Source organism: Anas acuta, chromosome 5, assembly GCF_963932015.1.
Source record: "Anas acuta chromosome 5, bAnaAcu1.1, whole genome shotgun sequence".
NCBI classification, from domain to species: domain Eukaryota; kingdom Metazoa; phylum Chordata; class Aves; order Anseriformes; family Anatidae; genus Anas; species Anas acuta.
In genome coordinates, this window is record NC_088983.1 from 30,126,968 (window position 1) to 30,151,409 (window position 24,442).

The window sequence follows — 24,442 nt, forward strand, 5'->3', positions numbered from 1 at the left end:
TGGCCTCGCCGCAGCTGGGAGCGTGCTGCTATTTCCATCTGCTCCCGCTGACTGCGGGCACCGAGGTGCAGGCGCCGGGCTCCGCGTGACGGGAGCACCGGCACCGAGCGCGTCACCAGCCCTCCTCCTTCCAAAACCCCGGTGACGAGGAGAACCAGGCTCTGGTGTGTGTGTCCCCCCCTCAAAGCACCCCGGCCTCATCCAGCGCCATGCTGCCCCGGGCACATCACCCCCTGCCAGCCCCGCGTCTGGAGTTTCCTTTATTTATTCAAGAGCAGCTCAATTATTTATCACAGCAACCCAAGCCTTTGTGGTGCCGCTGGCGCCCCGGGCTCGCAGGCAGCCCGTGTACCCCCCGCTTTGGGGACAGGCGCCCTGGTGGGATGGCCCCGCGCACGGCGGCGTTGGACACAGTGGGTACAAAGCCCCCCGGGGACCCCCAGCCCGCCCCCCCCCCAGCCCAGAGACGAGGCACGCTGGCAGTTCTGACTGTCCTTTATTACTGAGAGCAGGGGCTGCCTCCAGAAAACGAGGGGCCCCGCTCCCCAAAAATAGGATTCTGCAAAGAGGCGCCCCTGCCTCCGCCGGGGCCGTGCCCCCCGTCTGCCCCCACCTCCTGGGATCACCCAGTGCGCCCCATCCACAGCACACCCGCTCACGGCCGCTCTGGGCTTTATCTTTTTTTTTTTTCTTTTTTCATTTTTTTTCTTTTTTTTTTTCATTTTTTTTCTCTATTTTACACACCAGTTGGATGTTACCGTCACATGAAGAAGAGAGATACCTGAACAAGATAACGGCTAAGAGCTCTAGAGTTAAAAATGAACACACGGCCCCGGGGAGCCCACCCTTCCCCGAGGAGCAGGGGGGGGCAGGGGGGGGACGGGCACCCCTGCCCTCACACCCCGCTTTTGGGGGACCCCGGCACAGCCCGACGCAGTGCCTGGCACTGGGGGCCCTGCCACCCCTTGGCTTTGTGCGCGAGCCCAGCTGCAGCCCCTTCCCCAGGTGCGTCCATCTCCTCTGTTATGTTAAAAAAAGAGAGAAATGTGGTAAAAATACAAATGTCCCTAAAAGCATTATTATTACTGTAGTAGCAGAATTATGACTTCTCTCCAGATTGTCCGAAATGGTCTAACGGGGGGGAGGAGGGGGGGGCTCCGGTGGCTGCCGGACACTTGCTGGCGGCAGGACAGGGACGGTGCCACCGTGTCCCCAGGGCCACTTGTCCCCCAGCAGCGAGTCCCCTGTGGCAGAAGGAGGGCAGGCAGCCGGGGGAGGGGACACATTGGGGGCAGCATCCCCTTGATGGCTGCTCCTTGGTTTTTTTTGGGATGTCTGGCGCAGGGTCCCCCACGCAATGAATTGACCCCGGTGGCTGGGGCTCAGCCCGAAGGGATGGCACCGATGCTCGAGGGGGTGTCCCAGCTGCGGGGCACCCCAGGGTGCCCAGGGGGACGCTGTGACGCAGGGACGATGCTCGCAGCCCGTGGTGCTCTGGGCGGGTGGCACCCCGCTCTCAGGCTGGTCCCCATGGGGGGGGGGACACGGTGTCCTTGGCACGTGCTGGGGGACACTGTGGTGGCCACAGGAAGACTGGGGTGCAGAGCCCGGCCCCTTCGGTGTCCCCGCGGTGGGCAGGGGGTGGCCGTGCCCTACCTGAGATGGCTGCGGAGGTGGCAGCAGCCCCGCTGCGGGAGGGCTTGGCCGGGGGCCCTGGCACGGGGACACCCCGAGTGCACCCCCGGTGGAGCAGGGAGCCCTGGGGAGGGACACCGAGCGGTGTCACCTGCTGGGGACGTCTCACAGCCAGCGCTGCTGCCGTCCTGCTGCCTCCAACACCACTGGACCGTGGCACGTGGGGGACACCCACCGTGGTGACAGCGGGGCGCCAACGGAGCGGTGCGGGCACCTTGGGGACGCTGCCGCTGGGTGCCAGCCCCCTGCAGCCAACAGTGGGGACAAGGACACCGCTGTGCACGGCGTGGGGACGGTGGCACCCGCTCCATCCTCACGCAGGACCCCCCCTGCTGGGTGCTTGCGTGGGCCCCGGGCCACCCCATGAGGAGACAGCCAGGGTGCAGCACCCCTGGGTGCCACCGCGGGGGGGGCGCGGTGGCATCAGGAGCACGGGGGACGTGCCGGGAGGGAGGTAAAGCAGCAAACCCCGCTGGAGGCAGCGCCAGATGTGCCCGCTTTGGCTAACGAACTGCGGCATGGCTTCCGATCCCTTGGGTGCCCCCGGGGCTGGGGGGGTGGGAATGGGATGGGACGGGGGGCGGGGGTGTCCCCGGGCAGGACGTGTGTGGCTCCTGCGCTGGGGTGACGCCGGGAGAGGTCTGACTGGGCTGAAAGGGGGGGAAGCGGGACCCCCTCTCGCACCGGCAGCCTCCCAAAATGTGGGGTGACACTGGAGGGGGGGGCGGCGGGGCCCTGGGGACGGTGGCTGGAAGCACTCGCAGGAGACCTGCCCGGCGCTGGGGATGGGGACGGGGACGGGGGCGCTCCGTCCGGCTGTGTCTGTCCATCCGTCCCCCACCCTCCACCGCCGTCCCACCCCTGTCCTGCCCCAGGGCCGGGGCTGGGGGGCTGGGGGGGGGCTCTCAGGCTTTCAGCTGGTGCCACTGTGCCACCGCCTGCCGGGGCCGGGCGATCATGTCCTTCCAGTGCTTCACCTCGCCGGGGCCGCTCTTCCAGGACAGGTAGATCTGCGGGGACACGCAGCGTCACGCCCCGTCCCTCCGGCCGTCCACCCCCGGGATTTTTTTGGGGCCGGACCCACCTTGCCGATGACATCGTTGCGGCTCAGCCTGTCCTTGTCCATGACGGTGATGACGATGGTGGTCTCGCGCAGCCGCTCCGTGGGGATGTCGAAGGAGAAGGACTCGTTGAAGACGGGGTTCAGGCACCGCTTCATCACCACCGTCTTCTTCTTCTCCACCCGCTTGTCCTTGTACATCAGCCACACCTTCACATAGGGGTCTGCGGGGGGGCACAGCGCGGTGCTCAGCCCCAGCAGGGTGCGGGGACAGGGCCTGGTCCCCCCCCCCCGGGGTGGGTGCTGGGGGTCGTACCTGACGTGCCCCCGATGTCCATGGCTTTGAGGTTCCGCGCCTTGATGATGTTCACCACGATGGAGTTGGCGGAGGGGTTGTAGCACAGCGACAGCAGCAGCTCCCCGCGGCTTCCCTGGGGGGGCGCAGAGGCTTTTAGGGCCCCCCCAGGTGCACAGACCCCTCTGTGTCCCACCACGGGACCGGGGCGGTGGGTTGGGGTCACCCGGAGCCACCCCAAAGGTGGACTTTGGGACCGGGCAGGAGAAAAAGGGGTCACCCTCAGGGGGGGACAGACACATTTCTGGGGTCATTGCCAGTGGGACATTTCAGGACCGTCCCAAGTGGGACCGTTTTTGGGGCCATCCCCTGTGGGATGCTTTTGGGGCCAACCCCTGTGGGATGTTTTCTGCTCCTGTTAGAGGCAGGAGAGAAAGAAAACTTTAATTTTAGCTCTCCCTGAAATATCTCAGCCTGACCCCAAATGAGGCGCTGGGTTTGGGCTACTTAATGCCTTCCTATAACTGCTAGATGGGGACAGAGAGGCACAAGCAGCCCCGTGTGGACACCCCGCGGGAGCACCCGAGCCAGCACGTGCCCCCAGGGCGGCCCCAGGACTTGTCCCCTCTTTGGGACACTGTGGGGACAGGACCATCCCCACGGGCCTTACGCTGCCGTCGCTGCACGGCTTCAGGTCCTTCCAGAAGGTCTGCATCTGGGTGAGGTCCACCTTGTTGAGGGGGATGGACACCTCCCCGATGGGGTCGTTGCGGCTGAAGCGGTCGTAGTCCAGGACCTGGAGGTACAGCACCCGCTGCACCACCTTCTCATAGGGGAACCCTGCGACGGAGACGGAGGAGGATGAGGATGAGGATGAGGAGGCAGCCCGAGAGCTGGGAGAGGTTCTCATGGTGGCTCCTCTCGTCACCGGCTGCCACCCCGGGGTGCTGGGGCCGGGCATCCCAGTCCCTCCCAGCCCCTACCTTCGAAGAGGAAGGTCTCGTTCCAGTGCGGGTTCAGGTTCTTCCTCTTCACCTTGGTCTCCAGCTTGTGCTTCTTGTCGGGGAGCAGGTAGATCTTGACGAAGGGGTCGCTGGTGCCACTGAAGTCCTTGGCCGGCAGCTCCTGGGCCTTCATGATCTTGACGGTCAGGGTGGACTCCTGGAAGTTGTAGCCGACGCTGAACTGGATGCGGCCCAGGTTCTCCCGGCTGGAGCCATCGTGGCCCTCGTCGTCCTCGGAGCCCGGTGAGAGCTGCGGCGGGGGAAGAAGGGGTCGTGAGTGGCGGACGCCTTGCTCGGGGCCGTTTTGGCCGCGCCGTGCCAGGCTGGAGCAACAACCAATGCAGGGCCCCGAGCGCCGGCGTCTCCGGCTCTGCGGCGGCAGCTGTCAGCGGGCATCAGCCTCTCCCGTCTCACCCACAACCATCCCCTCGGATGACTCCTGGCTCTGCTCCGCGGGGCCGGGGAGCAGCAATTAGCCAAATCCCTCCTGACAGCCCGTCCGTCACGGCCCCGGCACCGCTCCCCGTGCTGGGGACTCAGCAGCGCGGGCTGGGACTGCCGGAGGGGGGTGCGAGGGGATGCCCAGATGGGCGCGGGCGAGGGATGGAGGCCGGCGCCCCTGCCCACCCGTGGCACCCACCATGAGCATCTCGCTGGTCAGGGAGTTCACCAGGTCGGAGACAGAGGAGCGCGGCTCCGTCTTGCGGTCGGACTCGTCGTTCTGCGTCTGCCCGGCCACGGGTGCGGTGTTCACCGCCTTGCCGCCGGCTGGCAACCTGGGGAAAGAGAAGCAGCGCCCTAGAGCGGGGCCGGGGGGACCCCGAGGAGATGCCCGCAGCCTGGGGCGCCCCGGTGGGCTGGATCCAGGCAGAGCCGGGCTGCGGAGGTGCCGGCCACCCACAGCAGCCTGTGGGCATCCCTGGTGGTGCCAGCCCGGTGCCGGTGCGCAGGTCAGACCTCACGGCCAGCTCACCGGGCACGCCATCAGCCCAGCGAGGCGCAGCCACCTCCTGGCACCAGGGGTCCTCTCCAGCACCCCCGGCTTTGCTGTGCCCACCCAGTGCTGGCTGTGTGGCTGCACCCCGGTGCTCTGTGCTGCAGCTCGGTGCCTGGCTGATAACCATCCCCTCTCGGGTCAGCGCTGACCCAGGGCCACCTTCCCCGGTGTCCTGCAGCCAGAACGCCCACCCCGTCTGGCCCCATATGGGTGTCGGGTGCCTGTCCTGGCGGCTGCGGGGATGCTGGGCATGGAGCCGGGGGGAGCTGTGGACGGACAGAGCAGCGATGGAGGCGGGCGGGCACACACCGGGACCACGCTGCCGGGAGGCACAGGGACAACGGGGGACACAGGCACACGGCGGCGGGGACAGACCTGAGGAAGGAGGGGGCGCGTGCGTGCACACGCGCTTGCGCCCTGGCCGCGGGGATGGCGCGGCTCCTACACAAGCCAAGGCATGGGGACAAACTGACAGACGGACAACAGGCGCAGCACCGGGACGCACGGACCTGGGCAGCGCTGCCCCCGGGGTGGCAAAGCCACGCATGCACACAGGACGCCCACCGACACGGCAAGCACACGCAGGCACGCGCCAATGGAGACGCCGGAGACCTGGGAGCAGTGGGGATGGAGGCGGCGCTGGGGGGTGGAGGGGGAGGCTGTGGGCAGCCCCCTCACACGGGTGTGACGGCGCACGGGGAGGATGAAGAAACTGAGAGAGCTGGAGAGAGGCAAAGTCAGGTTAAAAACAGAGTGAAGGCGGAGGAGAGACAGCGGCGGCGGGGCCGGGCGGGTGTGGTGTCGCTGGAGCTGCCTGGTGTGCGCCAGCGGCGGTCGTGGGCCAGCAAGAGAAAGGGAGGAAGAGCAAGAGAGAGGAGGAGGAGCAGCGTCTTCCACCACGGGATGGCCGGCCTGGAGGGAGGGAAGGGGAGAGAGAGGAGCAGGGTGGACAGAGAGCTTGGCCAAAGGCACAGGAGACGAACCGAGGCGCTTGGCTGGAGCCGCTGGGGATGGGCTAGAAGGAAGAAGCCAAGAGATGGGGACGGAGGAAACGTTTCGAGGCGGAGGAGTGCTGGTGGAGAGCTGTCCCCTCCGCCGGCCGAGCCCCGGGGGGCCGAGGGGGCAGGGGAAGGAGATGGAGGCATGAGGGCCATGCTCGCACTGTGATGGCGGGGACGGGGCTGCGAGCGGCTGCGCGGCGCTGGGTAAAGGGGGGGGGGAAGTGCTAAAACATGGAGCGAAACCGAGCCGAGCAGGGTAAAAATAGCCGGTGGGCGAGAACGGTGCCGGTTCATTAACACGCTGCTCACGCGGGGAGGCAGCACCCGCCTGCTTCGCGCCTCCCCAAAGACGGCACCGACACCGCCCGGGGCTCCTCTGCTCCCTGTGCCACCGGCGCCAGCTGCAGGAGCTTTGGGTGGACCCCGGCGAGGAGCCCGGTGGGGCCGCACGTCCCGGCGAGTGCTGCCCGCCCCTGGGCACGGGTGGCGGATGAGAAGCGCGTTGGGATGCGATGCGCCTCAGCTGCCAAGGCGCTGTGGGGTCCCCGCAAGCCTGGCCGCGCCGTGCCCGCTCCCTGCCCGCTCCCCCTTCTCCTGGCACGGCGTCTCTGCCCTGCTCGGTGCCACGGCCGCCCCAAGCCCCCCCCCGGCATGCAGACAGCACGGCGCTGGCGGCGATGAGGATGGGGATGGACGGAGGGAAGGCGGGGAGGGAAGGAGGGGGAGGAAGGGGTCGGGGTCTGCTCGGCGTCGCCGCTCCAGTGGCGAGGAGAGCTGCCGGCGTCTGCAGACGTCGCCGTGCCCGCTGCCTGGCCGCTCCAACCTGGGCGCTCCGCGAGGCCGGCCTCCTCCTCCTCCTCCACCCTGGGTGAGGCCCTGGTCTCCTCCTGCTGCGGGACTGCCCTCTTCCTTACTCATACCTCTTGTCCCCCTGAGCGTTCGGCTGGTTCGGCTGCGTCCCAGCGGGTTGCAGGTCGGGGATATTGGCAAAGTCATCTTGCTCTGAGAGTCCCAAAACCAGGGATAACACCACCATCCGGCCTTCCCTGCCCAGGCGGCCCCGCACGCGGGGAGGAAGCAGAACGGGAGAGAGAGAAAGAGAGAGGAGAACAGAGCGTCAGGCGGGGGACCCGCTGCAGCGGTGGCCCCGCGGGCAGGGACGGCAGCGTGGGGAGCACTCCACCACCGGCCCCTGCGGAGGAAACAGCATCTGGGACGGCCGAGGGCTGCGGGGAGAAAGGCACCAACTGCTGCCCAACACGGCATCCTGGGGCCCTAAACTGTGCCCGCACCGTGGTGCCGGGAGCTGGGCGGGAGGGTAAAGGAGCGAGGAGCAGAAGCAGCAGACGTTAATGGCTCCGCAGCGCGGCGGTGGTCAACGGCAGCGGCTCTGCGGCGGGGAAGCGCCGCACGCTCGGCACGGCCCTGCTCCATGGGCACCCCCCCCCCCGCCAATTAGGGCTGGAACCGGCGACAAGGCTGGGTAAACAGAGAGGAACACGACCCGGGGGATGGCTAATGAGCCTCATCTATAAATCAGGAAGCCGGCAAATGGAGCCGGCGAGGAGGCTGCCGGTGGGAGCAAACAGGCTGCGTGGCACGGCGGAGAGGGGCCGCTGGAGGTGTCCCCACCAGCGGTGAGAAGGGGACAAATGGAGCAGGGGGGGGGGACACGCAGCTGGGAGGGATCCCCCAGGGTGTCAGGGGCCGGTGGAGGGCACGGCGGGGAGGACAGAGGAGGAAGGAGGGGACGGAGTGTGCCGAGCCGCGGCGATGTCATGTGCCGAGATACGGGGACCGCGCGGGGCGCAGATTAGTCCTCGCCGCTGGAGGCTGAAAAGCCAGCGCTGATAGGGGAGCTGCGTTTCAGGCAGATTAAAGATCACACGCCTCCGGCAGAGCTCCCGCCCGGCTGCCCCTGCAGATCACAGCCCAGGCGGAAGGCAGGCGGCGATATCGGGGCCGCGCAGCCGGTCGCCCTGCAGGAGGGCTGCACCCCCAGGGTCACCCCCACCGCCCCGGGGACGAAGCCGGAGCATCCCTGCGGTGCTGCAGGTGGCAAAGCCAGGGTGGGAGGCGAGCCGGAGGAATTTGGGACCCCCTTCCCCAGCCCCCAGGGAGGCAGCGATGGGACAGGGGGGACCCGGCGCTCGCCGCCGGCCGCGCGCAGCGTTTACCCGAGCCTGGAGGCACCGCCGGGGGAGAGGAAAGGACCGAGAGCGAACTTACAGGAAGGACTTCATGTCCAAGCCGCGGTTGCGGATTTGCCCCACCACGTGGTCCCAGCTGCCGGGGTTGGAGCGGCTCCGGCCACCAGCTGTCCGATGCTTGGAGCCGGCGGCGATGCCCTGGCGCCCCTGGCCGCCGCGGGAGCCCCGGGGGTTGCCGGCAGCGGAGGAGCCGCTGTGGGCCTGGAGGTGGCCCAGGCTCTGGCTGGTGGTGGGCTGGCTGTGGTTGCCTCGCTGGTGCTGGCTGAGGGGCTGCTGCAGACTTTGCTGGCGCATGAGCGTGCGGGGCCTCTGGCATTTGGGGTCGCCTGCTGAGGTGGGGATATACTCAAGGGTAGTGGCTGTGGACAAGGTGGAGTCCTCGAAACTTAGGGAGAGGAAGGGCAGAGGAGAGGAGAGAAAGGAGAAGAAGGTGAAGGGGCAAAATTGGAGGAAGGAAAAGAAGAGAGTTAGAGAGAAGATGCCCCAGCGCAGGGAGCGCTCCGGCAGGGGCCAGCAGCTGCAGCGAGCGGTTCCTCTGCCTCCCGGCCGCGGCACGGCCTCCCCGGCAGCACCGGGCTCCCGCGCTGCTGCCATCTCGCCGGCCGCCCCGCTGCTGCCTCCCGGGCGCCGGCGGCGAGGGGCTGGGTGCCCTCCTGCTGCCGCGGCGCCTTCCCAGCCTGCCGGCCGACCGACCTCGTCTGCGAGCTAATTAGGCTGCTGCGTGAAGGCGAATCCCTCGGTGCCCCGCGTGCCGCCCGCTCACGTGCTGCCAGCCAGCCAGCCCCGTCCCCGTCCCTCCCAGCCCAGCACCCAGCCCGTGCCGCTGCGGGGTCTCACAGCCTCGCCATCCCCAAAGCACCGTGCCGGCTGCGGTCCCCGCAGCGCTGGGGACCGAGCCCCAGGACAGCAAGCCGGGTGTCCCCGGGGCCAAGCCAGGCAGCAGGGGGGCGATGGGGACGCAGCGCTGGGGAACACGGATGGGCTTTGCCCCCCCGGTGAGGGGGGACGAGCAGGCAAAACCACGGGATGCCCATCAATGCCCACGCAGCCGGGGCTGCAGGCACACGGGGCGCAGCCAGCACAGCCCTGCAATGCCCACGGAGCCTGCGGAGCTCATGGCTTGTGCCAGCGGTGGGACAGGGACGGGGACAGGGACAAAACGCGTGGCCGGGTGCGCGCCTGGAGGCACCGCGGGCGTGCAGAGCGGCTCGAGGGAGACGCAGCGCCGACAGCGGGTGTTTGCAGCAGCCGCCCAGCCCGCCAGAACAAGGGGGGTGCAGCCCAGCCAGCCTGGCAAAAGCCCTCTGGGGGTCCTCGGTGCACGGGGAGCCCCCGGCACAGGAGAGTCGCCTTCAGCAGCAGCCCCCCCCACCACGACCCCGGTCCCTGCGCTGCCCTGGGGCTGGCCGGGCGATGGCTGCAACCGTGGGGCGAAGCTGTGCCGTCGTGCATCGCAGCAGTGGGGGAACAGAGAGGGGGAGAAGAAATTAAAGAGAATAAAAAAAAAGAAAAAAGAGGTGAAGAAAGAGTGAGAGGTGAGAGAAAGAGAGAGAGAGAGGGAGGGGAGTGGAGAGCTGGGACGGATCCGGCCCCACGGCCGGGACCTGGAGGCACGCGGGGTGTTGAGCCTCCCCCGCGCCTGCCGCCGACCTCCTTTCGGTTTCCTATCAAATCCTAAATTAGTTCAATTTACAACCTCTCCGTCACAGGAAACTAAATCTGGCTCGGCTCGGCCCCGAGCCAGCTGGAGGCGCGGGCTCTGCCAGCACCATGCCACGCGGGAGCCGGCTGGGGACGAGGGACACTGCAACCCCCTTGAGCCCCCCAAAACCAGCCTGGGATCCCCTGGGACCACCGAGCAGCCGTGGGATGGTGGCACCGGGATGGCACAGCAGCCTGCTGCCGGCAGGGATCATCCCCAGCAGGAAAGAACCCCCTCAGAACACCTGAAACGCAGCAAAACGTGACCACCAGCAGGCTCTGCGGAAAAGAGGCTGAAAAAGCCTGCAGGCGTCACAGCCGTCCCCTTAACCCTGCCCCTGCCAGCCCGTGCGAGCGGAGCCCGTGGTGGCAGCTGTCTGTCCGTCCATCCGTCCGTCTGCCCGGCTCCTGGCCACCCGCAGCCCCTGCCTGACCCCCAGCCGTGGCGGTGCCTTGCCTCAGCACCTCCCGGGGCGGTTTCCCCTCTCCGCTGGCACCGGGCACGGAGACGTCCCGTGCTGGACCATCTCCTCGCGCTCTCCTTCCCCTCTCGCCTCCCGAGCGCGCCCCAAATGCTCGCCGCTGCCCACGAGCAGGGGCTGCTGCAGCCCCATTTTTGGGGAGCGGAGACCAGAAGTGTGGTCCCCCCCGCAGAGCCACGCTGGTGGTGGCAAGCTGAGGACGCCCGACGTGCTCCCCAGCCGGCGAGTCCTACACGGAGGCCGTTTTTTCCCCTAGCCCTGATCCTGCTCGAGCTTTGCCCAAATCTGCCCCCGGCGTCAGAGCTGCAGGCGAGGTGCCGGTGCCAGGTCCCGCAGCGGCACCACGGGTGGGAGCACGGCTAGGAGCACGGGGCTGGTGCTGCCGCGCATCCCCACGACGTCCCCGTGCCGTGGGGACACGGCTCTTGCCCCAGGGGCGTCACCGAGCTGCTGCCCCCATCGGGGGGTCGGGGGGCCGGGGAGGCTGTGCCGGAGCGTGCGTGCTCACTCACTTGGACAGGCTGAGCTTCCCTGCAGCCAAGTGGCTCTGCACCGTGTGCCAGCGGCCCCTCGCCGCCTTCCCCATGCTGGGCTCGCTGTGGGCAGAGATGCTGCTCCTCAGGCCGTCCTCGCCGCCGCGCTGCTTCTCCCCGGGGCGGCCGTCGCGCTCCCCTGCCAACCCCGCGGTGGCCGACGCTGTCAGCTTAGCCCCTGATAACAGAGAGCCACTGGGCCGGGCCGGCGGTCGGACCCCCCCAGACGGACACGAAGAGGGGCCGGACGGACAGACGGACATGTGGGGGAGCCGTTTTGTACGGGGAACGGGGGGGGGGGACACGAGGAGGGGGAGAGAGAGCCAGAGGTGGACAGACAGACGAGACGGACAGACAGAGAGAGAGAGAGAGAGACATCAGCACTGCAAAAAAAAAAGCAAAGGGAGGCCCCTGGCCGGAGGGTGTGCGGGGTGTGTGGGGGGGCTGGTGGAGGTGGCAGAACCAAAAAAAAAAAAAAAAATCCAAAATGAAGGGGGGAGGAGGCGGAGGGGCCCCGGGCCGGGGTCCTGTCCCGAACGCGCAACCCCAACCCGTGCTGCCGGGGGGCCCCGGGGCACCGGGGAGCGGGTGGGGGGGGGTTGCTCGTCTCCATGGGGCTGCCCATGGGGGGCCGGGGAGGACGAGGAGGAGGAGGAGGAGGAGGAGGAGGAGGAGGAGGAAGGCGCGTGGGTGCTGCCCATGTACTCACTAGACGCGAGCAAGCCCGGTAAGGAGGAACTCACTTGAGGGAAAGGCGCGGGTCACCGTACGGGGCGTAAGGTGAAATGTTTAGTATAAACTCCTTGGGAGGGTACGAGCTCCATTTCTGCTGCACTGTGTTGTCATTGTTATTCCAAAAGTCTCTGTCTAGATCGCTACAGCGGCCGGACACCAGGGGAGAAAGAAGAGGGAAATACAAGAGAGAGAGAGAAAGCTGAATTCCTGCCGGGGGGAGCGCGGTCCCCCCGCCCCCCGGCCAGCCGCTGCGGCCGAGCCCTGCGGAGAGAAACGGACAGACGGACGGGCGGGCGGGCGGGTAGACGGACGGACGGAGCGGGGCAGAGCTGCGGAGAGACAGGCTGGGAAGGAGAGAAGGACGCAGAGGGGTTAGAGAGCTGCCGGCGCTGCCACACCCCGCATCCTGGCGTCCTGCGCAGCCGGGTCCGGAGGCCGACACTGTGCCTTGAGAGGGGGGCGGGAGACGAGCGGCGGTGATGGGAGGGGGCTGTGCCCGGGTACCCCAGTGCTGGGACCCCCCCCTTTTGCCAGTGTGGGGAGATGGGAGCGGGTCCCGCGCCTCCTGCTGCCGCCACCACCGAGCCATGGGCATCCAAGGCAGCGCTCTGCCCTTGCGCTGCTCCCAAAATGCTGCCGGCTGCACAGGCAGAGCCGTGCAGGATGTGGCCCCGTCCCAGAGCAGGGTCTCGGGTGTCTGCACCCCACTGAGGCTGGGGTTTGAGGCAGCCCTGGTCGGGCCCGTGGCTGTTTTCTGCCCACGGCGAGGTGCGCTCCATCCCCACAGTGCCAAGGGGTGCGGGAGCGGAGCCGGGGGCCCCTGGCTGCCAGCCCCCCATACCCACCCCAATTCCGCGCTCCCTCACACACCCCTGGTTGTCCCAGCCCTGCAGGGCACTCCATCCGTGGGGCAGGGCTCAGCACGCCCAGCTCGGGGACACCCCTGGGGACACCACGCCAAAGGCAAGCTGGCAGGGGCACCCCAGGGTGCTGGAGAGAGGCGCAAGCCCCCCGGTGTCCCTGAGACCCTCTCCTGTTGGGGCTGGGGGATGTGGGAGCACCTCTGCCCTGACTGAGGGGCCGGTAACTCCCCATGGGTGTCTGCAGGAGTGGGGGATGCTTCGGCACCACAAGGGGACCACCCATCACCCAGTGGCCCCAACCTAAAATCGAGCCCGCGGGAGAGAGCTGGGCAAGCGTCCGCTGTTGGGAGCAGAGGGGACAGCCACCTCTGTCCCCAGGGAGGGTCCTTCCGCGGCTGGGTGGCTCGGGGCACCTCGATCCCGGTGTCCCCACACAGGTGACGGCGGGCAGGGCGCTGTGTGGGCTGTGGCTGTGCCGGGGCCCCCACTGGCACCGCAGCCCCTGCCCCTCTCCCCCCGCCCTGGCACCTACTTGATGGTTTTCTTCTCGCTGCGGCCTCGGCTGGAGTCTGGGGTCCCCACGGTCTCCAGGGACGTCTTGTAACGCTTTCCCTAGGGGGACAGCAGAGGGTCAGGGGCAGCACGGAGCCCCCACCACGGCAGGGGGAGCTGCGCCTCGTGCCCTCCAAATTGGCACCAAATTTTACCCTCGCCTTTACAGCCTCCCGTGGGTGCCTCCTGCCCAGCGGCTGGCTCCGTCCCCATGCCGGGCACCGTCCCCAGGATGGAGCAGCAGCTGCACCCCGCGCCCCACCACGGGGCAGGAGTGTGTAATTTTAGGCTTAATTGAAGTTGGATTAATTGAGTTCACCTTCCCAGCAAAAGGGAAGCGGTGCCATATGCTAACAAAGCCGCGCTCGCTCCTAACTGGGGCTTGTAATCAGGGCGCTGCGCCGTGACTTCCTACCGTGGGCTCGGCGTGCTGCTCCCTTCCAGGGGGGACAAGAGCGCAATTAATGCTGATTAGTCAACGATTAGGAGCGGCGCTGCAGGTGCCCGGAGACTGCAGCAGGACGGGAGAAGGGCTGGGGGCACGGACCAGCCCCCACCACGGCACCCCCGGGGCCCATCTGCGGCACGGTGCCCACGGGCGCACCGCCGCCACCGTTCCCTGAGGTGTGCCAGCACGGGGCTGGCGGCTCAGCCAGCTTGGCCGTGGCTCCCGCGTGCCATCGAGGGTTGGGGACACGGCTTCCAGTTCCCAGCCTGGACGTATTCCCGGCCGGTTTCTGCTTCTTTGCTCCTCTGCCAGCTTTGCCCTTCTCCTCCCACGTTTCGCGCACGGGCACGCTCGCAGGAGCCGCCGCCTCCCTTTGCGGGCTGGTTTGGGTTCCCCCTCTGGCTGGGGGGGTTCTCCTGTGCAGAGAGCCTCAAGAGAGAAGTCTCTGCCTTGAGAGCACTTGACCCAGATTTGGATCTCGTCGTGAAGGAAATGCAGCCAGGGCCGGGCAGGGCGGTGAGGGGGCTCGGCGACGCCGGGCACCCCGGGGTGCAGGAGGTGCTGGGGGGCACAGCCCACAGTGGGGACAGGGACGGGGTTGGGGACAGGCTGGCTGCCATCCCACCGGGCTCTAGAAGGAAAGAGCACGCCGAGCAGGACAGGGGCCAGATCGTTGCAGCTTGCCACAAGCGCGTATCTATACGTATTTGGAAACTTCCCTCCGTGCCGCACAAACAGTTTCACCCAAACATTTAATTATCGCCTTTCCTAAAGAGCAAAATAAAAGCTGCAGCCGGCATCGCCGCAAACTGTGCTCGGCGATGGGCTCTGCCTGCAGGCAGCCCCGCACCCCTCGGCCCCCCCGTGGGGCACGGCCACCCCGCTGTCCCCCCCCTCCTCCCCGCGGGCACCCAGCCCCGGGGCCACTTACCAGTCTGCGCTGGCACCACTGGCAGATGCCACACAGGACGATGGTGACGCTAAGGCTGACGGTGATGATGGCTGAGACGAGGATGACATCGCGGGAGGGGGCCCCTGTGGGGGGAGCAGAGCAGAGCTGAGGTGGAGGATGGGGAGGGACGGCCCTTTTGGGGACCCACAGCTGTCCTATGGCACCCACGGCCACCCCAGGGCACCCCGGCTCTGTCCCCTTGGCTCTGTCCCCTGCACTGCAGCCCGAGAGCCCCCCACACTCACCCCTCTGGTCAAACCACCGGGGGCCATGGCACAGGGAGCTCCCCCCCAGCAATAAATGCGAGATGGGGACCCGGGCACGAGAGGGGAGGGAGACACCGGGGCCGTGTGGCAACCCTGGCCGAGAGCCCCCGGTGCCACCTCGCTCCTCCCTGCACCTCTCCCTGCTGCAGCGGGGGGGTTTGGTGGGCCCCCAGCCCCACTCAGGCCCACCACCGTGTAGGACCCCCCCTGGGGTGGCATCTGTGCCGTGCCATCCCCGCTGCCAGCCTGGGGTGGGCACCAGCCGCCGCTCGCGCCCCAGCCAGCGGTGGGAAGCAGCGAGGCCGGAGCGAGCGTGCCCGTAGCTGTGCTGCAGTATAAATATTAAACAATAATCGTTAATAATTAATTCACCCGCAGACCTTGTTATTGTAATGAAATTTGCCAGCGGCTCAGGCGCTCGCATGAGTCAGAGAGGCTGGATCCAGCGCCCCGGCATCCCCCCGCTGCGTGGCGGGGACCCCAGCGCCCCGCTCCCACGCCTGCTGCCCGGAGGAGGACGAGGGGGGACACAGCGGCCCCAGCACCGGTGTCCCCCAGCCTCGGGGGGGAATGAAACAGAGAGGCTGGGGTGATGGTGGCAGTGAAGAGGAGTTTTACAAACACCCCAGAAGTGGCTGCCTTGGCCAGAGCTGGGTGCCTGCCGGGGCTGTGAGGTGGCAGTGCCAGCCCCAGGGAGGTGGGGACGGGGCTGGGGGCTCCCTGTGGGTTGGGGTCCTGGGACCCCCGTCAGCCCCAGCCCACACACACGCTGCCTCCTTCCAAAACCAGGCCGGGGGGGCTCCAGCGCTCGGTCACGAGGACCCGTGAATAAAACTCGCTTAGCAACTGTTGCCTAGGAGGGAATTTGGGACCAGCCCTTAATTTCAAACATTTATAAACTGCAGCCAGAGAAGCTGCTGGGGGCGCAGAGCGCTCGGCATGGGTTAACTGGGCAGCCTGGTGTGGGCAGGGACGGGGGCGAGCTCTCCTTCTGCCCCCCAACTCACCCTGCTGCTGGTCCCCGTGGCCCCGAGACCTGCTTGGTGACATGGTGACACCCGGGACACCTCACCTGGCGCTGCGCCGGACCCCGGGCAGGGGAAGTGGCACCCCAGTGCTCCCAGTCCCCAGCATCCCTGCGCCCTGCCAGCCTCCCCAGCAGCTGGGGCTCTGAGCTTCTGCCCCATCCCTGCAATGTCCCCGGCCACCATGTCCCTTGTGTGTCCACAGGGGAATGCAGGGAGGAGCCAGGCGGGACAGCGAAGGGCTTTGGGAAGGCTCAGCACGCCCTGAGCAAGGCCAGGCTGGAAAATGCCAGCTCAGCTGCTCCAAAAGAGGCGAGCTAATGGATGTGGTGACGGTGACCCCGTGCCGGTGGCGGCTGTGACCCCTCCGGCTTAGCCAGCAGCTTCAGGAGATGCCACGGTGCTCGCAGGGTCAAGTTCATCTCCAGTATAATCCGGTAAAGGGAAATAAAAGGGGAGAAGAAAAGCGGGAAGGGATGCGCGCTGCCTGCACCGTGGAGCCCAGGCTGTGAGGATTATCCTGCTTAGGAAGGAGAAATCGGGGATGCTGTCACCAAGGGGACTTTGGCTCCTGCCGGCGCCACGCAGTGCCGATGCTCGATGCCTGCCCCGGTGACACCAGCGGGGACCTGCCCCCCCCGTGGGGCCACGCGCCCCCAGCACCAATGGGGAAATGCTAGGCTCCGCTGCAGCAGAGGTTTAAATGACTTGTTTTCTGGGCAATTAGCGCCGCTTAATTAGACAGAGAAGCTGAGCTCAGAGCTCCTGGCTCGTCCCCAGCCACGGGTGCTGCCTGGGGCGCAGCAGGGCGGCGGGGCTGGGGGTGGCACGGGTGGGGACACAGCCCCGGGGAGCGCGTGGCAAACGCAGCGCTGCTTTCCCCGCGGGTCTCCTGCGTGTGCCGGGGATGGGAAGGGCTGGGAGCAGGGGGCTAGGGCTGGGGGGGTTGGGGAGGGGGGCTGCAGAGCCACCAGGCACTCCCGAGCACGAGCGAGCGCACAGGGAAATGTGAGAGGGATGATGGTTTCCTAAGCGCCGCGTGAGCCGGAGATGCCGTGAGATCGGCCCGGCGGAGGCGAGAAGTGCTGATGCCAACGGATCTGACACGCAGCGGAGCGGCGGCACCGGTGCTGCCGGGGGGGCTGGGATGGAGGGAGGGGGGACAGCGGGGGCTGCTGCTCCCTGGCCTGGGTGGTGCTGCATGCCTCGGTGGCCCTGCGCACCAGGATGGGCTTTGCTGGAGCTCGGCACAGACAGATCCAGACCCCGACTTGACCAAAAGCCCCCCGGGGTCACCAAGCTGCCACCACACACCGCTGGCCCTGGGCAGTGCCTCGGCGTGGCAGCGGGTGGGCAAAGCACCTGCGAGGGGCACCCGGAGGGATCACAGCTCCTGGCTGCTCTGCCCGGTGGAAGGAGCTGGGCATCTCTCCCAGGAAAAAAAAGGGCTTGGGCGAGGGGTGGGCGCAAGCTGGCAGCATCCGTGGGCACGGGGCTGGCTCTGACCTCTGGTGCCTGCTCCACAGGTGCCCCATGGATGCCCACCCTGCACAGCCTTGCAGGGCTTTGCTTTTGGGTGCAGAACCCAGGGAAGAGCCAATTTCCCAAATGATTCCTGGGGAGGAGAAACCACATCCGTGCAGAGCTTCCCTCCCCGCTTCCAAAATCCATCCCCACCCCACCCCGCCTGCTGCTGCGCTCTCGGGAAGCGCCGTCAGAGCCTCTCCCGCAGCCGGCGTGCCACAGCTCCACGCAGAGAAACTTCTCCCCGTGCCAAGCCGCCTTCCGCCATGGCGCGGGTGCCCAGCGTGCCCACCCCATGCGCCAAGCCCCGCGCCAGCCCCGCGCCTCGCCAGCCCAGCAGCGGAACCGCTCGCGGAGAGGGGGAGCGGGCGAGGGTGCCAAGCGAGCCGTGCCTCGCAGCCTCAGCAGGACACGATGCTGAGCCCAAATGGGGAGAACGGAGAGGGGACACGGCAATGAGGAGGAGCAGAGGGAGCCTGATCCTGTCCAGCACAGCCTCGGAGCGTCCCGGTGCTCCCCGGGAGGGCTGTGCCGTGCCGGAGGCCGCGGGGTGGGGAGCGAGGTGGCCGCTCTGCCACACCGGGGCTTCCCAGATGCTGTTTGCCTGGCGCCAGGCCGTTAATTCCTCCTCTGCTCATCCTCCCACTCATTTGCTAGATATTTCCCAAACCTCTTATTTTTAGGTTGCAGCTGAGAAGCTGTGAATTTGCAGCTTTCGCTCCTGTGCGGGATGCCGGGCGCAGCGTGGGTGGGATGGGCAGAGCGGGCGGCGAGACCCGGACCCCACGGCGGGCAGGGGGAGTGCTGGGGTGGAAACCCCCCCGAGGAGGGGCCGGGGCTGTCCCCGGAGGGCAGCACGGCTGCGTGCCAGGGATGTTGGAGCCCTGCGGCCGTCCTGCCACCCTGGCAGGCTCCTGGCCGTGGTCCTGCCACCCGGCACCCGTCTGCGCAGACAACGCGCCGAGCGCCGCTGCTCAGCGCACCAGGCGCGCCCGGGGCGAGAGGGAAGGGAACAGGCGTCTGCTCTCCATCTGTGCATCTGTCTGTCTATCCGTGCGTCCCCCTCTCCAACACATCCATCAATCTCTCCATCCATCCATCCCTCGTACACAGCTGCTTCTCCATCCAGCCATCTGTCCAGCCCCCGGAGCTGTCAATCTGTCCGTCTCTGCCTCCCCCACGGGGAGCAGCCTGCCCTGGGGGGCTTTGTCTCCAGACCCCCAGGGACCCCCCAACACCTCCATCCTGGTGCCCGGAGCCCTCCTGGCGTGCAGGCTGTGTGCACGGCACGGTCACTGCCACTGTCACCTTACGTGGTGCGTGAAGGGAGGGCGGTGAGGCCGGGTCCTGCTGCCCCCAGGGCACGGTGCCCCCATGCCCACAGCAGCCGGGAGCACCCGTGCCCCACTCCAGAGCAGAAGCTTGTGGTGGAGGCAGAATCTGGCACGTGAGCACACTCTTCCCCCAGTGGTCTCCCATGTCCGGGCTATTTTCGGCTCAGGATTTCCGGAGACGCGCGTGGTTTCTGCGCCTCGTGGTCCCCACCGTGCCGCTCCTCCCAACAAGTGCCAGCCCCCCCCCAGCCCCCCGGGACTTTCTGCACCTGTGGGTTTCCACCCATCCCACGAGGCGTCACCCTCCCTGTTCCAAGCCCACCTCCCCACATCCTTGTGCCATCCCTTACGGCTCCCCCCACCTTGATCTGCCCCGTGCCATCTCCCCCAAAACGCAGGCACACTCAGGTTGAGCACCTGCACGCACAGCCTCGGCCTCGCCCCCTCCTCCTCCTCGCCCCTGCCAGCCCCCGGCACTGCCCAGGCAGCGTCCCCAACACCACTGTGGGGATGGGAGCCCCGCAGAGGGCTCAGTGCCAGGGGCTGCGAGCACACGAGGGATGCTCAGCACGGTGGCAGCCCCCAAAACAGAGGCTGGTGGTGCTGGGGGAGGAAGGAGAGGGAAAGGGAAGAAACACAGCTGGGAGGGGAGGAGAGAGGAAGGGAATAACAGCCCTTAGGGAAGGGATATGGAAAGGACTGGGAGACCCCAGGCTGCACCCTTAGCTGTATGCTGAGACCCCGGGACAGCAGGGATGGTCACCTACGGGGCAGCGGGGGCAGCCACCCGTCACCCCCCCAGCCAGACGCGCATCCTGCTGCGCTGCGCTCCCTCCCTCGCCGCCCCAGCCTCCTCCATCGCCCCGGCTCCATCTCCGTCAGCGCCACCGGCCGCTTCCCTTTCAAACCTCATTAACTCCCCCCAAGGTGACCCGCTCCCTCCTGCAGCAGGGCCGCAAGCCCAGCCTCCCGGGGACGCTGCGAGGGGACGGGGGACCCCGCACGGGGCACCCCACGCCCACGGGTGGGCGCACGGCAGCGCAGCACGGCGAGAAAGCCGGGATCGTGGGGTATGGGACGAGCCCCCTGAGCCCTCCAGGGACACCCCCGCGTGCCCCCGGCCCCCCAGCCCTGTTCCCAGGAGCCCAGGTCCCCGCTCGACGCCCCGGCTGGCGCTCTGCCTTTGCACACAGTCCCTGCGCGCCAGCCCTGCTGTCGGCTCTTCGAAAGCCCTTCCCCTGCTGAATTCATCTATAATAGATATTGTAGCTGAGCCCCCAGGGGCCGGGGGGTGGCAGCGATATTATCTGCATCTGTCTTCATTCCCCTCTCCCCCGCCCTTCCCCGGCAGGCTGAAAAGCCGCGAGATCAGGCGGAGGAAAGCCGCCTCCAGCTCCTCTCCTGCTCCTCGGCGCGGGGGGGATCGGCCAGACCTCCCTGTCCCCCTCCCCACACCCCCCGCAGCCAGCCCCATCCCCTGTCCCTGTCCCCGTCCCCGTCCTGCCACCTCTGTGGGCAGCTGAACTGCTCGGGGGGGTGGGCAGAGAGAGACAGCACCCATGGGTGAGCGAGAGCCCGGGGGGCTCAGCACCCCCACAGGCACCCCACTGGGATGGGATGGAGCCACCGGGGGGGAGGGGACATGGGACATGGGGACAATGGGGATGGGGGGAGGCTGTAGAGGATGCTCTGGGGCACCGGCAGCAGCACGAAGCCCGCTCTGGGGGGGCTGGGGGCTGGCAAACGGGGGAGCCCCAGCCCCCAGCAAGGCAGGGACACAGGGAGGGGGCAGGACAGGCAGGGGACAAAGGTGCTGTGCCCGCGCCGTGCGGGACGCGTGGCTGCAGCAGGTGCCTGGCTCCCAGCGAGGCTGGGCAGCCCGCGAGCGCTGCCAGCCCTCCGCTCTTTGTCTGCCTTCCCCCGGCTCCGCGCTCCCCCCTTCCTCACAGCCCCTTCGCGCCAGCCCCCCCCTGCCCGCCCCCGGCCGTGCTCCTGCCGGCGTTTCGTCTCGTTTGGAACCCGGCTCTCAGCTTTTGTCCCACCCTCGGCACCCGCTCCGACGTCCCCCGGCACCCACCGTGCCAGCGCGCAGCCCTCCCCGAGACAGCGCCGGGGGAAGGCGCAGGCAGCAGCGGGTTATTTATCCACCGCCTCCCCAGGGGCCAGCAGAAACGGAGCCCCTGGGAACGGGGACGCAGGTGGGGAGCAGCGGCCGCAGCTCCCAGCAGCTGCCTGGTGTGTGGGGATGAAGAGGGACCTGCCCGGAGAGGGGACAGCTGGCACCGGCAGCAGGGACGGAGGGGACGTCTCGCCTGGCAGCACGGCGGGTGGCAGGGCAGTGGGGAGGGGGGGCACCAGTGTGGGGGACATCGTCCCGGTGGCACAGAGGGCACCTTTGGCTTCAAAGCCAAATCTTCAGAGCGTTGCCCTCAGGCACAGCTCCCCTGACACGCTGCAGGGCGCGGTACCGCGGGCAAGGGCCCTGCCAGCAGCCCCCCCGGCCCCCCAGCAGGATGTGGCCGCTTTGGGAAGCCCCCCCCGGCTCGGTCCCGGTTCTGAACACCCCCTGCAGCTGCCTCCTCGGGCATCCCCACAACACCCACTGGCTGCTCCCTGCCCTCTGAGGCTCCTTTGCCCAGGGCACGTCACAGATGGTGGCAACATTTCCCGAATCACCCCAGACATCCGCCCCCCAAAAAAAACACCAGGAATACCGGGGGCCACAGCCACCGCCCTGCGCCCCCCAGGTGGGCTTTGCCCACAGAGGAGCACAGCACCAGGCTCGGGAGGGCTGATGGCACCCTCTGCCCAAGAAGGGTCTCTCCCAAAACCAGGGCACCCCCGTGTTCTCTGTGCCCCCCCAGGGCCCCACACAGCCTGGCTCTTCCCAAACCCAGAGGGGCTGCCAGGAGCAGGGGCAGACGCAGGTGCCAGCGGAGCAGAGGGAAGCAGGGGCACCGATGGGCGAAGCAGATGGTGTCCTGGTGCCTGGCACCGCGGCACCCCGCTGCCCCGGAGCCAGCCTTGCGGGGACACCCCTGCATGTGGGGAGAGCCAGGGACAGATTTGGGGGAACAGAAGGGGTCTGCGCCCTGTTCAGAGCTCAGGCTCTGCCGTGCAACCTCGCAGCCTGGCACAGCAGCTGGTGGCCCAGCGTGTGCCAAGGGGGACACATGGTGGGGGCAAGGGGCAGGGGCAAACTGGGGGCAGGTGCAAAGTTCGGGGGGAAAAGCGACTCGGGCGCAGCGCTCGGGCTCTGGGAGGGAAGGGCCACGCGTAGTGCTGGCGGGGACCGGGCTCACGTCCCCCCCTCTGCCACCACGCCACCGGGTGACCTTGGCCAGGCCACCGGCGGTGTCGCGCTCCCCTGTCCGCAGGGCATCCCATCCCGGTGAGGCTGTGGGGACGGAGCGCTGTGGGACCGAGCTGTTCCCGTGCCGCAGCAGGCGGCAGCGCCGAGCCCCATGGAGGCGACAGCTTCCCCTCGAAGGCTGCTCACCGGGGCCGCCGGCTCCCGGGCAGCGCGGGCGCTGTCACCCGCCACGGGTGCCACGGGTGGCGGTCCCCGGCGTGTCCCCACGCTGCCGGCTCCCGCAGGCCTGGCTCTGCCTGCAGCTGGCCCCAGCAAGGCGCGCCGGCAGCTCCTGCGCTCCCTGTGCTCCGCCACATCCCCGCCGGCACGTCCCCTGCCAGCGCAGGACACGCCGTCCTTCTGCCCTCTCCCTGGGCCCGGGGACCCCAAGGGTGCGGGCTGCGGGGTTTCGGCGAGCCGCCGCGTGCCAGCAGCATCCCTCCTGCCAGCCTTGCCCCAAAGCACCCCGGCGGTGTCCCGGAGCCCTCGAGGCGAGGCCGAGCGCTGCCTTCAGAGCATGAGCTCAGCAAAACGGCGGAGGCCAGAGCCCCCTCCCCAAGCCCTGGCGCGGTGCTGGCGGCGCTGGAGGAATGGGGCCGGGGGACCCCGGGAGGCGAGGGCTGGGGAGGGGCTGCAGGGACAGCACCGAGCGCTCAGCCTCGGGCTCCGGGCGCTGCCCGGTTTGGGGGGCGCCGGCCCCGCGGGTTGGGGCAGTGCCGGTTTTTTTTTGGGGGGGGGGGTGGCTGGGGAGCCCCGGCCCCAGCGGCTCCGCAGGGCGGTGACTCGTCTGGGAGCCGCGGCGGTGACTTTGTCCCCAAAGTGCCCTAACTCCCGGCCGGGACCTCCGGCCGAGCCGCAGCCGGGGAGGCGAGGGGGCAGCCGGGCAGCCCGGAGAGGGCGGCGGGGGGCGGCGGCGGCGGCGGCGGCGGCGGCGATGGGGAGCGGTGCGGGCAACCCGGGGCTGGGCTGGGCGGCGACCCCCGGTGCCCCCCGCTTCTCCCCGTCCTCCCGGTGCCCCCGGCGGGCTCACCTGCGCTGGCAGCCTCCGGGTCGAGGTACATGGTGGCGGGCGGCGGCGGGGCGCGGCGGGGCCGCGGCTCATCAGACGGCGGCGGGCGGCGGCGGGGCGGGCGCGGGGGCCGCGGGCGGCGGCGGCGGGGCCGCGGGGGCCCGCATGCGGCGGCGGGGGGCCGGGAGCCCCGCGGAGCCCGTGCTGCCCGCCCGCTGCCTGCCTGCTGCCGGGCGCGCGGGTGCGGGTGCGTGTGTGTGTGCGGGTGTGCGCGCGTGTGCCCCGACCGCGCATCCACTTGCTGCTCGCTGCTGGCGGCAGAGGAAACTGCAGCCGCCGGGGAGAGAAAGGGGGGGTTCGGAGAGGGGGGGGCGTCGGTGCTGGAGGTGGGTGGGTGGGTGGGGGACGGGGCGGGGGGGTGAGTGGGGGGGGGAGCAGCGGCGCGGCCACGCGTGTGCAGCGGGTGCCGCACACGCCCGGGGCGCGGCGCGCACGCCCACGCGCGGCAGGACGCGGGGGCGCGCTCGGGGCACCGCGCCCACGCGGGAGCGCCCGGCCCCCGCGCGCCCACGCGGAACCGCGGCCGGCGCCGCCCGCGCGCCCCCACGCAGCGCGCCCACGGCGGGGGCACCGGGCGCGGGGCGCACGCTGCGCGGGGGCCCACGGGCGCGGCGCGGGCACGGGGCTGCGCACACGCGCGCACCCACGCGCGCACACGCCCCGCACGGCGCCCCAGCCCCGCAACATCCCCGAGCGGCCCCGTTCCGGCCCGTTCCAGGCCCGGTTTTCCCGGTGCCGGGGCGCGGCGGCCGCCGCCGGGGCACTGCGGGCAGGGCGGCAGCGGCGGGCGGAGGAAAACCCGGAGCGGAGCCGTGGGGGCGCGGAACGGGTGCGAGCCGTGCGCTCGCTGCCTCCCCCCCACACACCCCCCCTCCCAACCTCCCTCCCAGCACGCAGAGGCAATTTCTGCCCGGCTTTTATTGCCTCGTTACCATTTGCTAAAGAGATGCAGGAGAAGAGCAAACAAACGGGAGCGCGGCTCTGCGCAGCGCTGGGGGTGTGCAAACACCGGCACCTCCGCCTCCAGCCCCCCCCGGGGGGCTGCGGGGCAGGGGGAGCCCCCACCGTGGGAGCGGTGGGATGCTCGCCTGGACGGCCAGCGTGTCGTGGAGCCCCCAGGGGCAGAGCCCCAGCTGGCCTCGTGGGATGGAGGGGCTCAGGTGGGGGCTCCCGGAGCCGTCCGGGGCTGGGCAGAGCCAGGACCCCATGCCGGGGTGGTTCAGAACCCCTTGGGACCAAATCTTGGCTTGCCCTGCCCGCAGGCTGGGTTTTGAGCAGGGAAGGAAGCAGGGAATGCCCCCTCCTAAAAGAGGCTGTGGGTCTGTGTTTGGGGATGGGGCTGAG

The 24,442-nt window shown here is 68.8% G+C and overlaps 1 protein-coding gene across 8 annotated transcripts; it reads right to left on the reverse strand.

Annotated features, from left to right (window-relative positions):
* Nucleotides 1-460: 460 nt before the first annotated feature.
* On the reverse strand, nt 461-23,304 carry SYT7 (synaptotagmin 7). 8 transcript variants are annotated; one of them, XM_068685500.1, is made up of 13 exons: nt 23,060-23,304; nt 14,508-14,611; nt 13,109-13,188; nt 11,722-11,853; nt 10,958-11,173; nt 8,282-8,647; nt 6,973-7,098; nt 4,695-4,830; nt 4,034-4,304; nt 3,721-3,890; nt 3,072-3,186; nt 2,780-2,979; nt 461-2,705 (listed from the first exon to the last, which is right to left on the reverse strand). In XM_068685500.1, the coding sequence occupies exons 1-13, from the start codon at nt 23,088-23,090 to the stop codon at nt 2,601-2,603; spliced, it is 2,052 nt and encodes a 683-aa protein (XP_068541601.1). In that variant the 5' UTR covers nt 23,091-23,304; the 3' UTR covers nt 461-2,600. The 8 variants fall into 8 exon arrangements, with proteins under 8 accessions (XP_068541601.1, XP_068541602.1, XP_068541600.1 ...); XM_068685501.1 differs by lacking the exon at nt 10,958-11,173 and having other exon boundaries at nt 23,060-23,299; XM_068685499.1 differs by lacking the exons at nt 10,958-11,173; nt 11,722-11,853 and having other exon boundaries at nt 8,282-8,591; nt 23,060-23,297.
* Nucleotides 23,305-24,442: the final 1,138 nt, after the last annotated feature.

Excerpts from the sequence above, each read along its gene's own strand:
- SYT7 (XM_068685500.1), bottom strand. The coding sequence starts at position 23,090 with ATGTACCTCGACCCGGAGGCTGCCAGCGCAG. Across the intron at positions 14,612-23,059 it reads CCCGGAGGCTGCCAGCGCAG|GGGCCCCCTCCCGCGATGTC; the intron begins GTGAGCCCGCCG and ends CTCCCCCCACAG. Across the intron at positions 13,189-14,507 it reads AGTGGTGCCAGCGCAGACTG|GGAAAGCGTTACAAGACGTC; the intron begins GTAAGTGGCCCC and ends CTGTCCCCCTAG.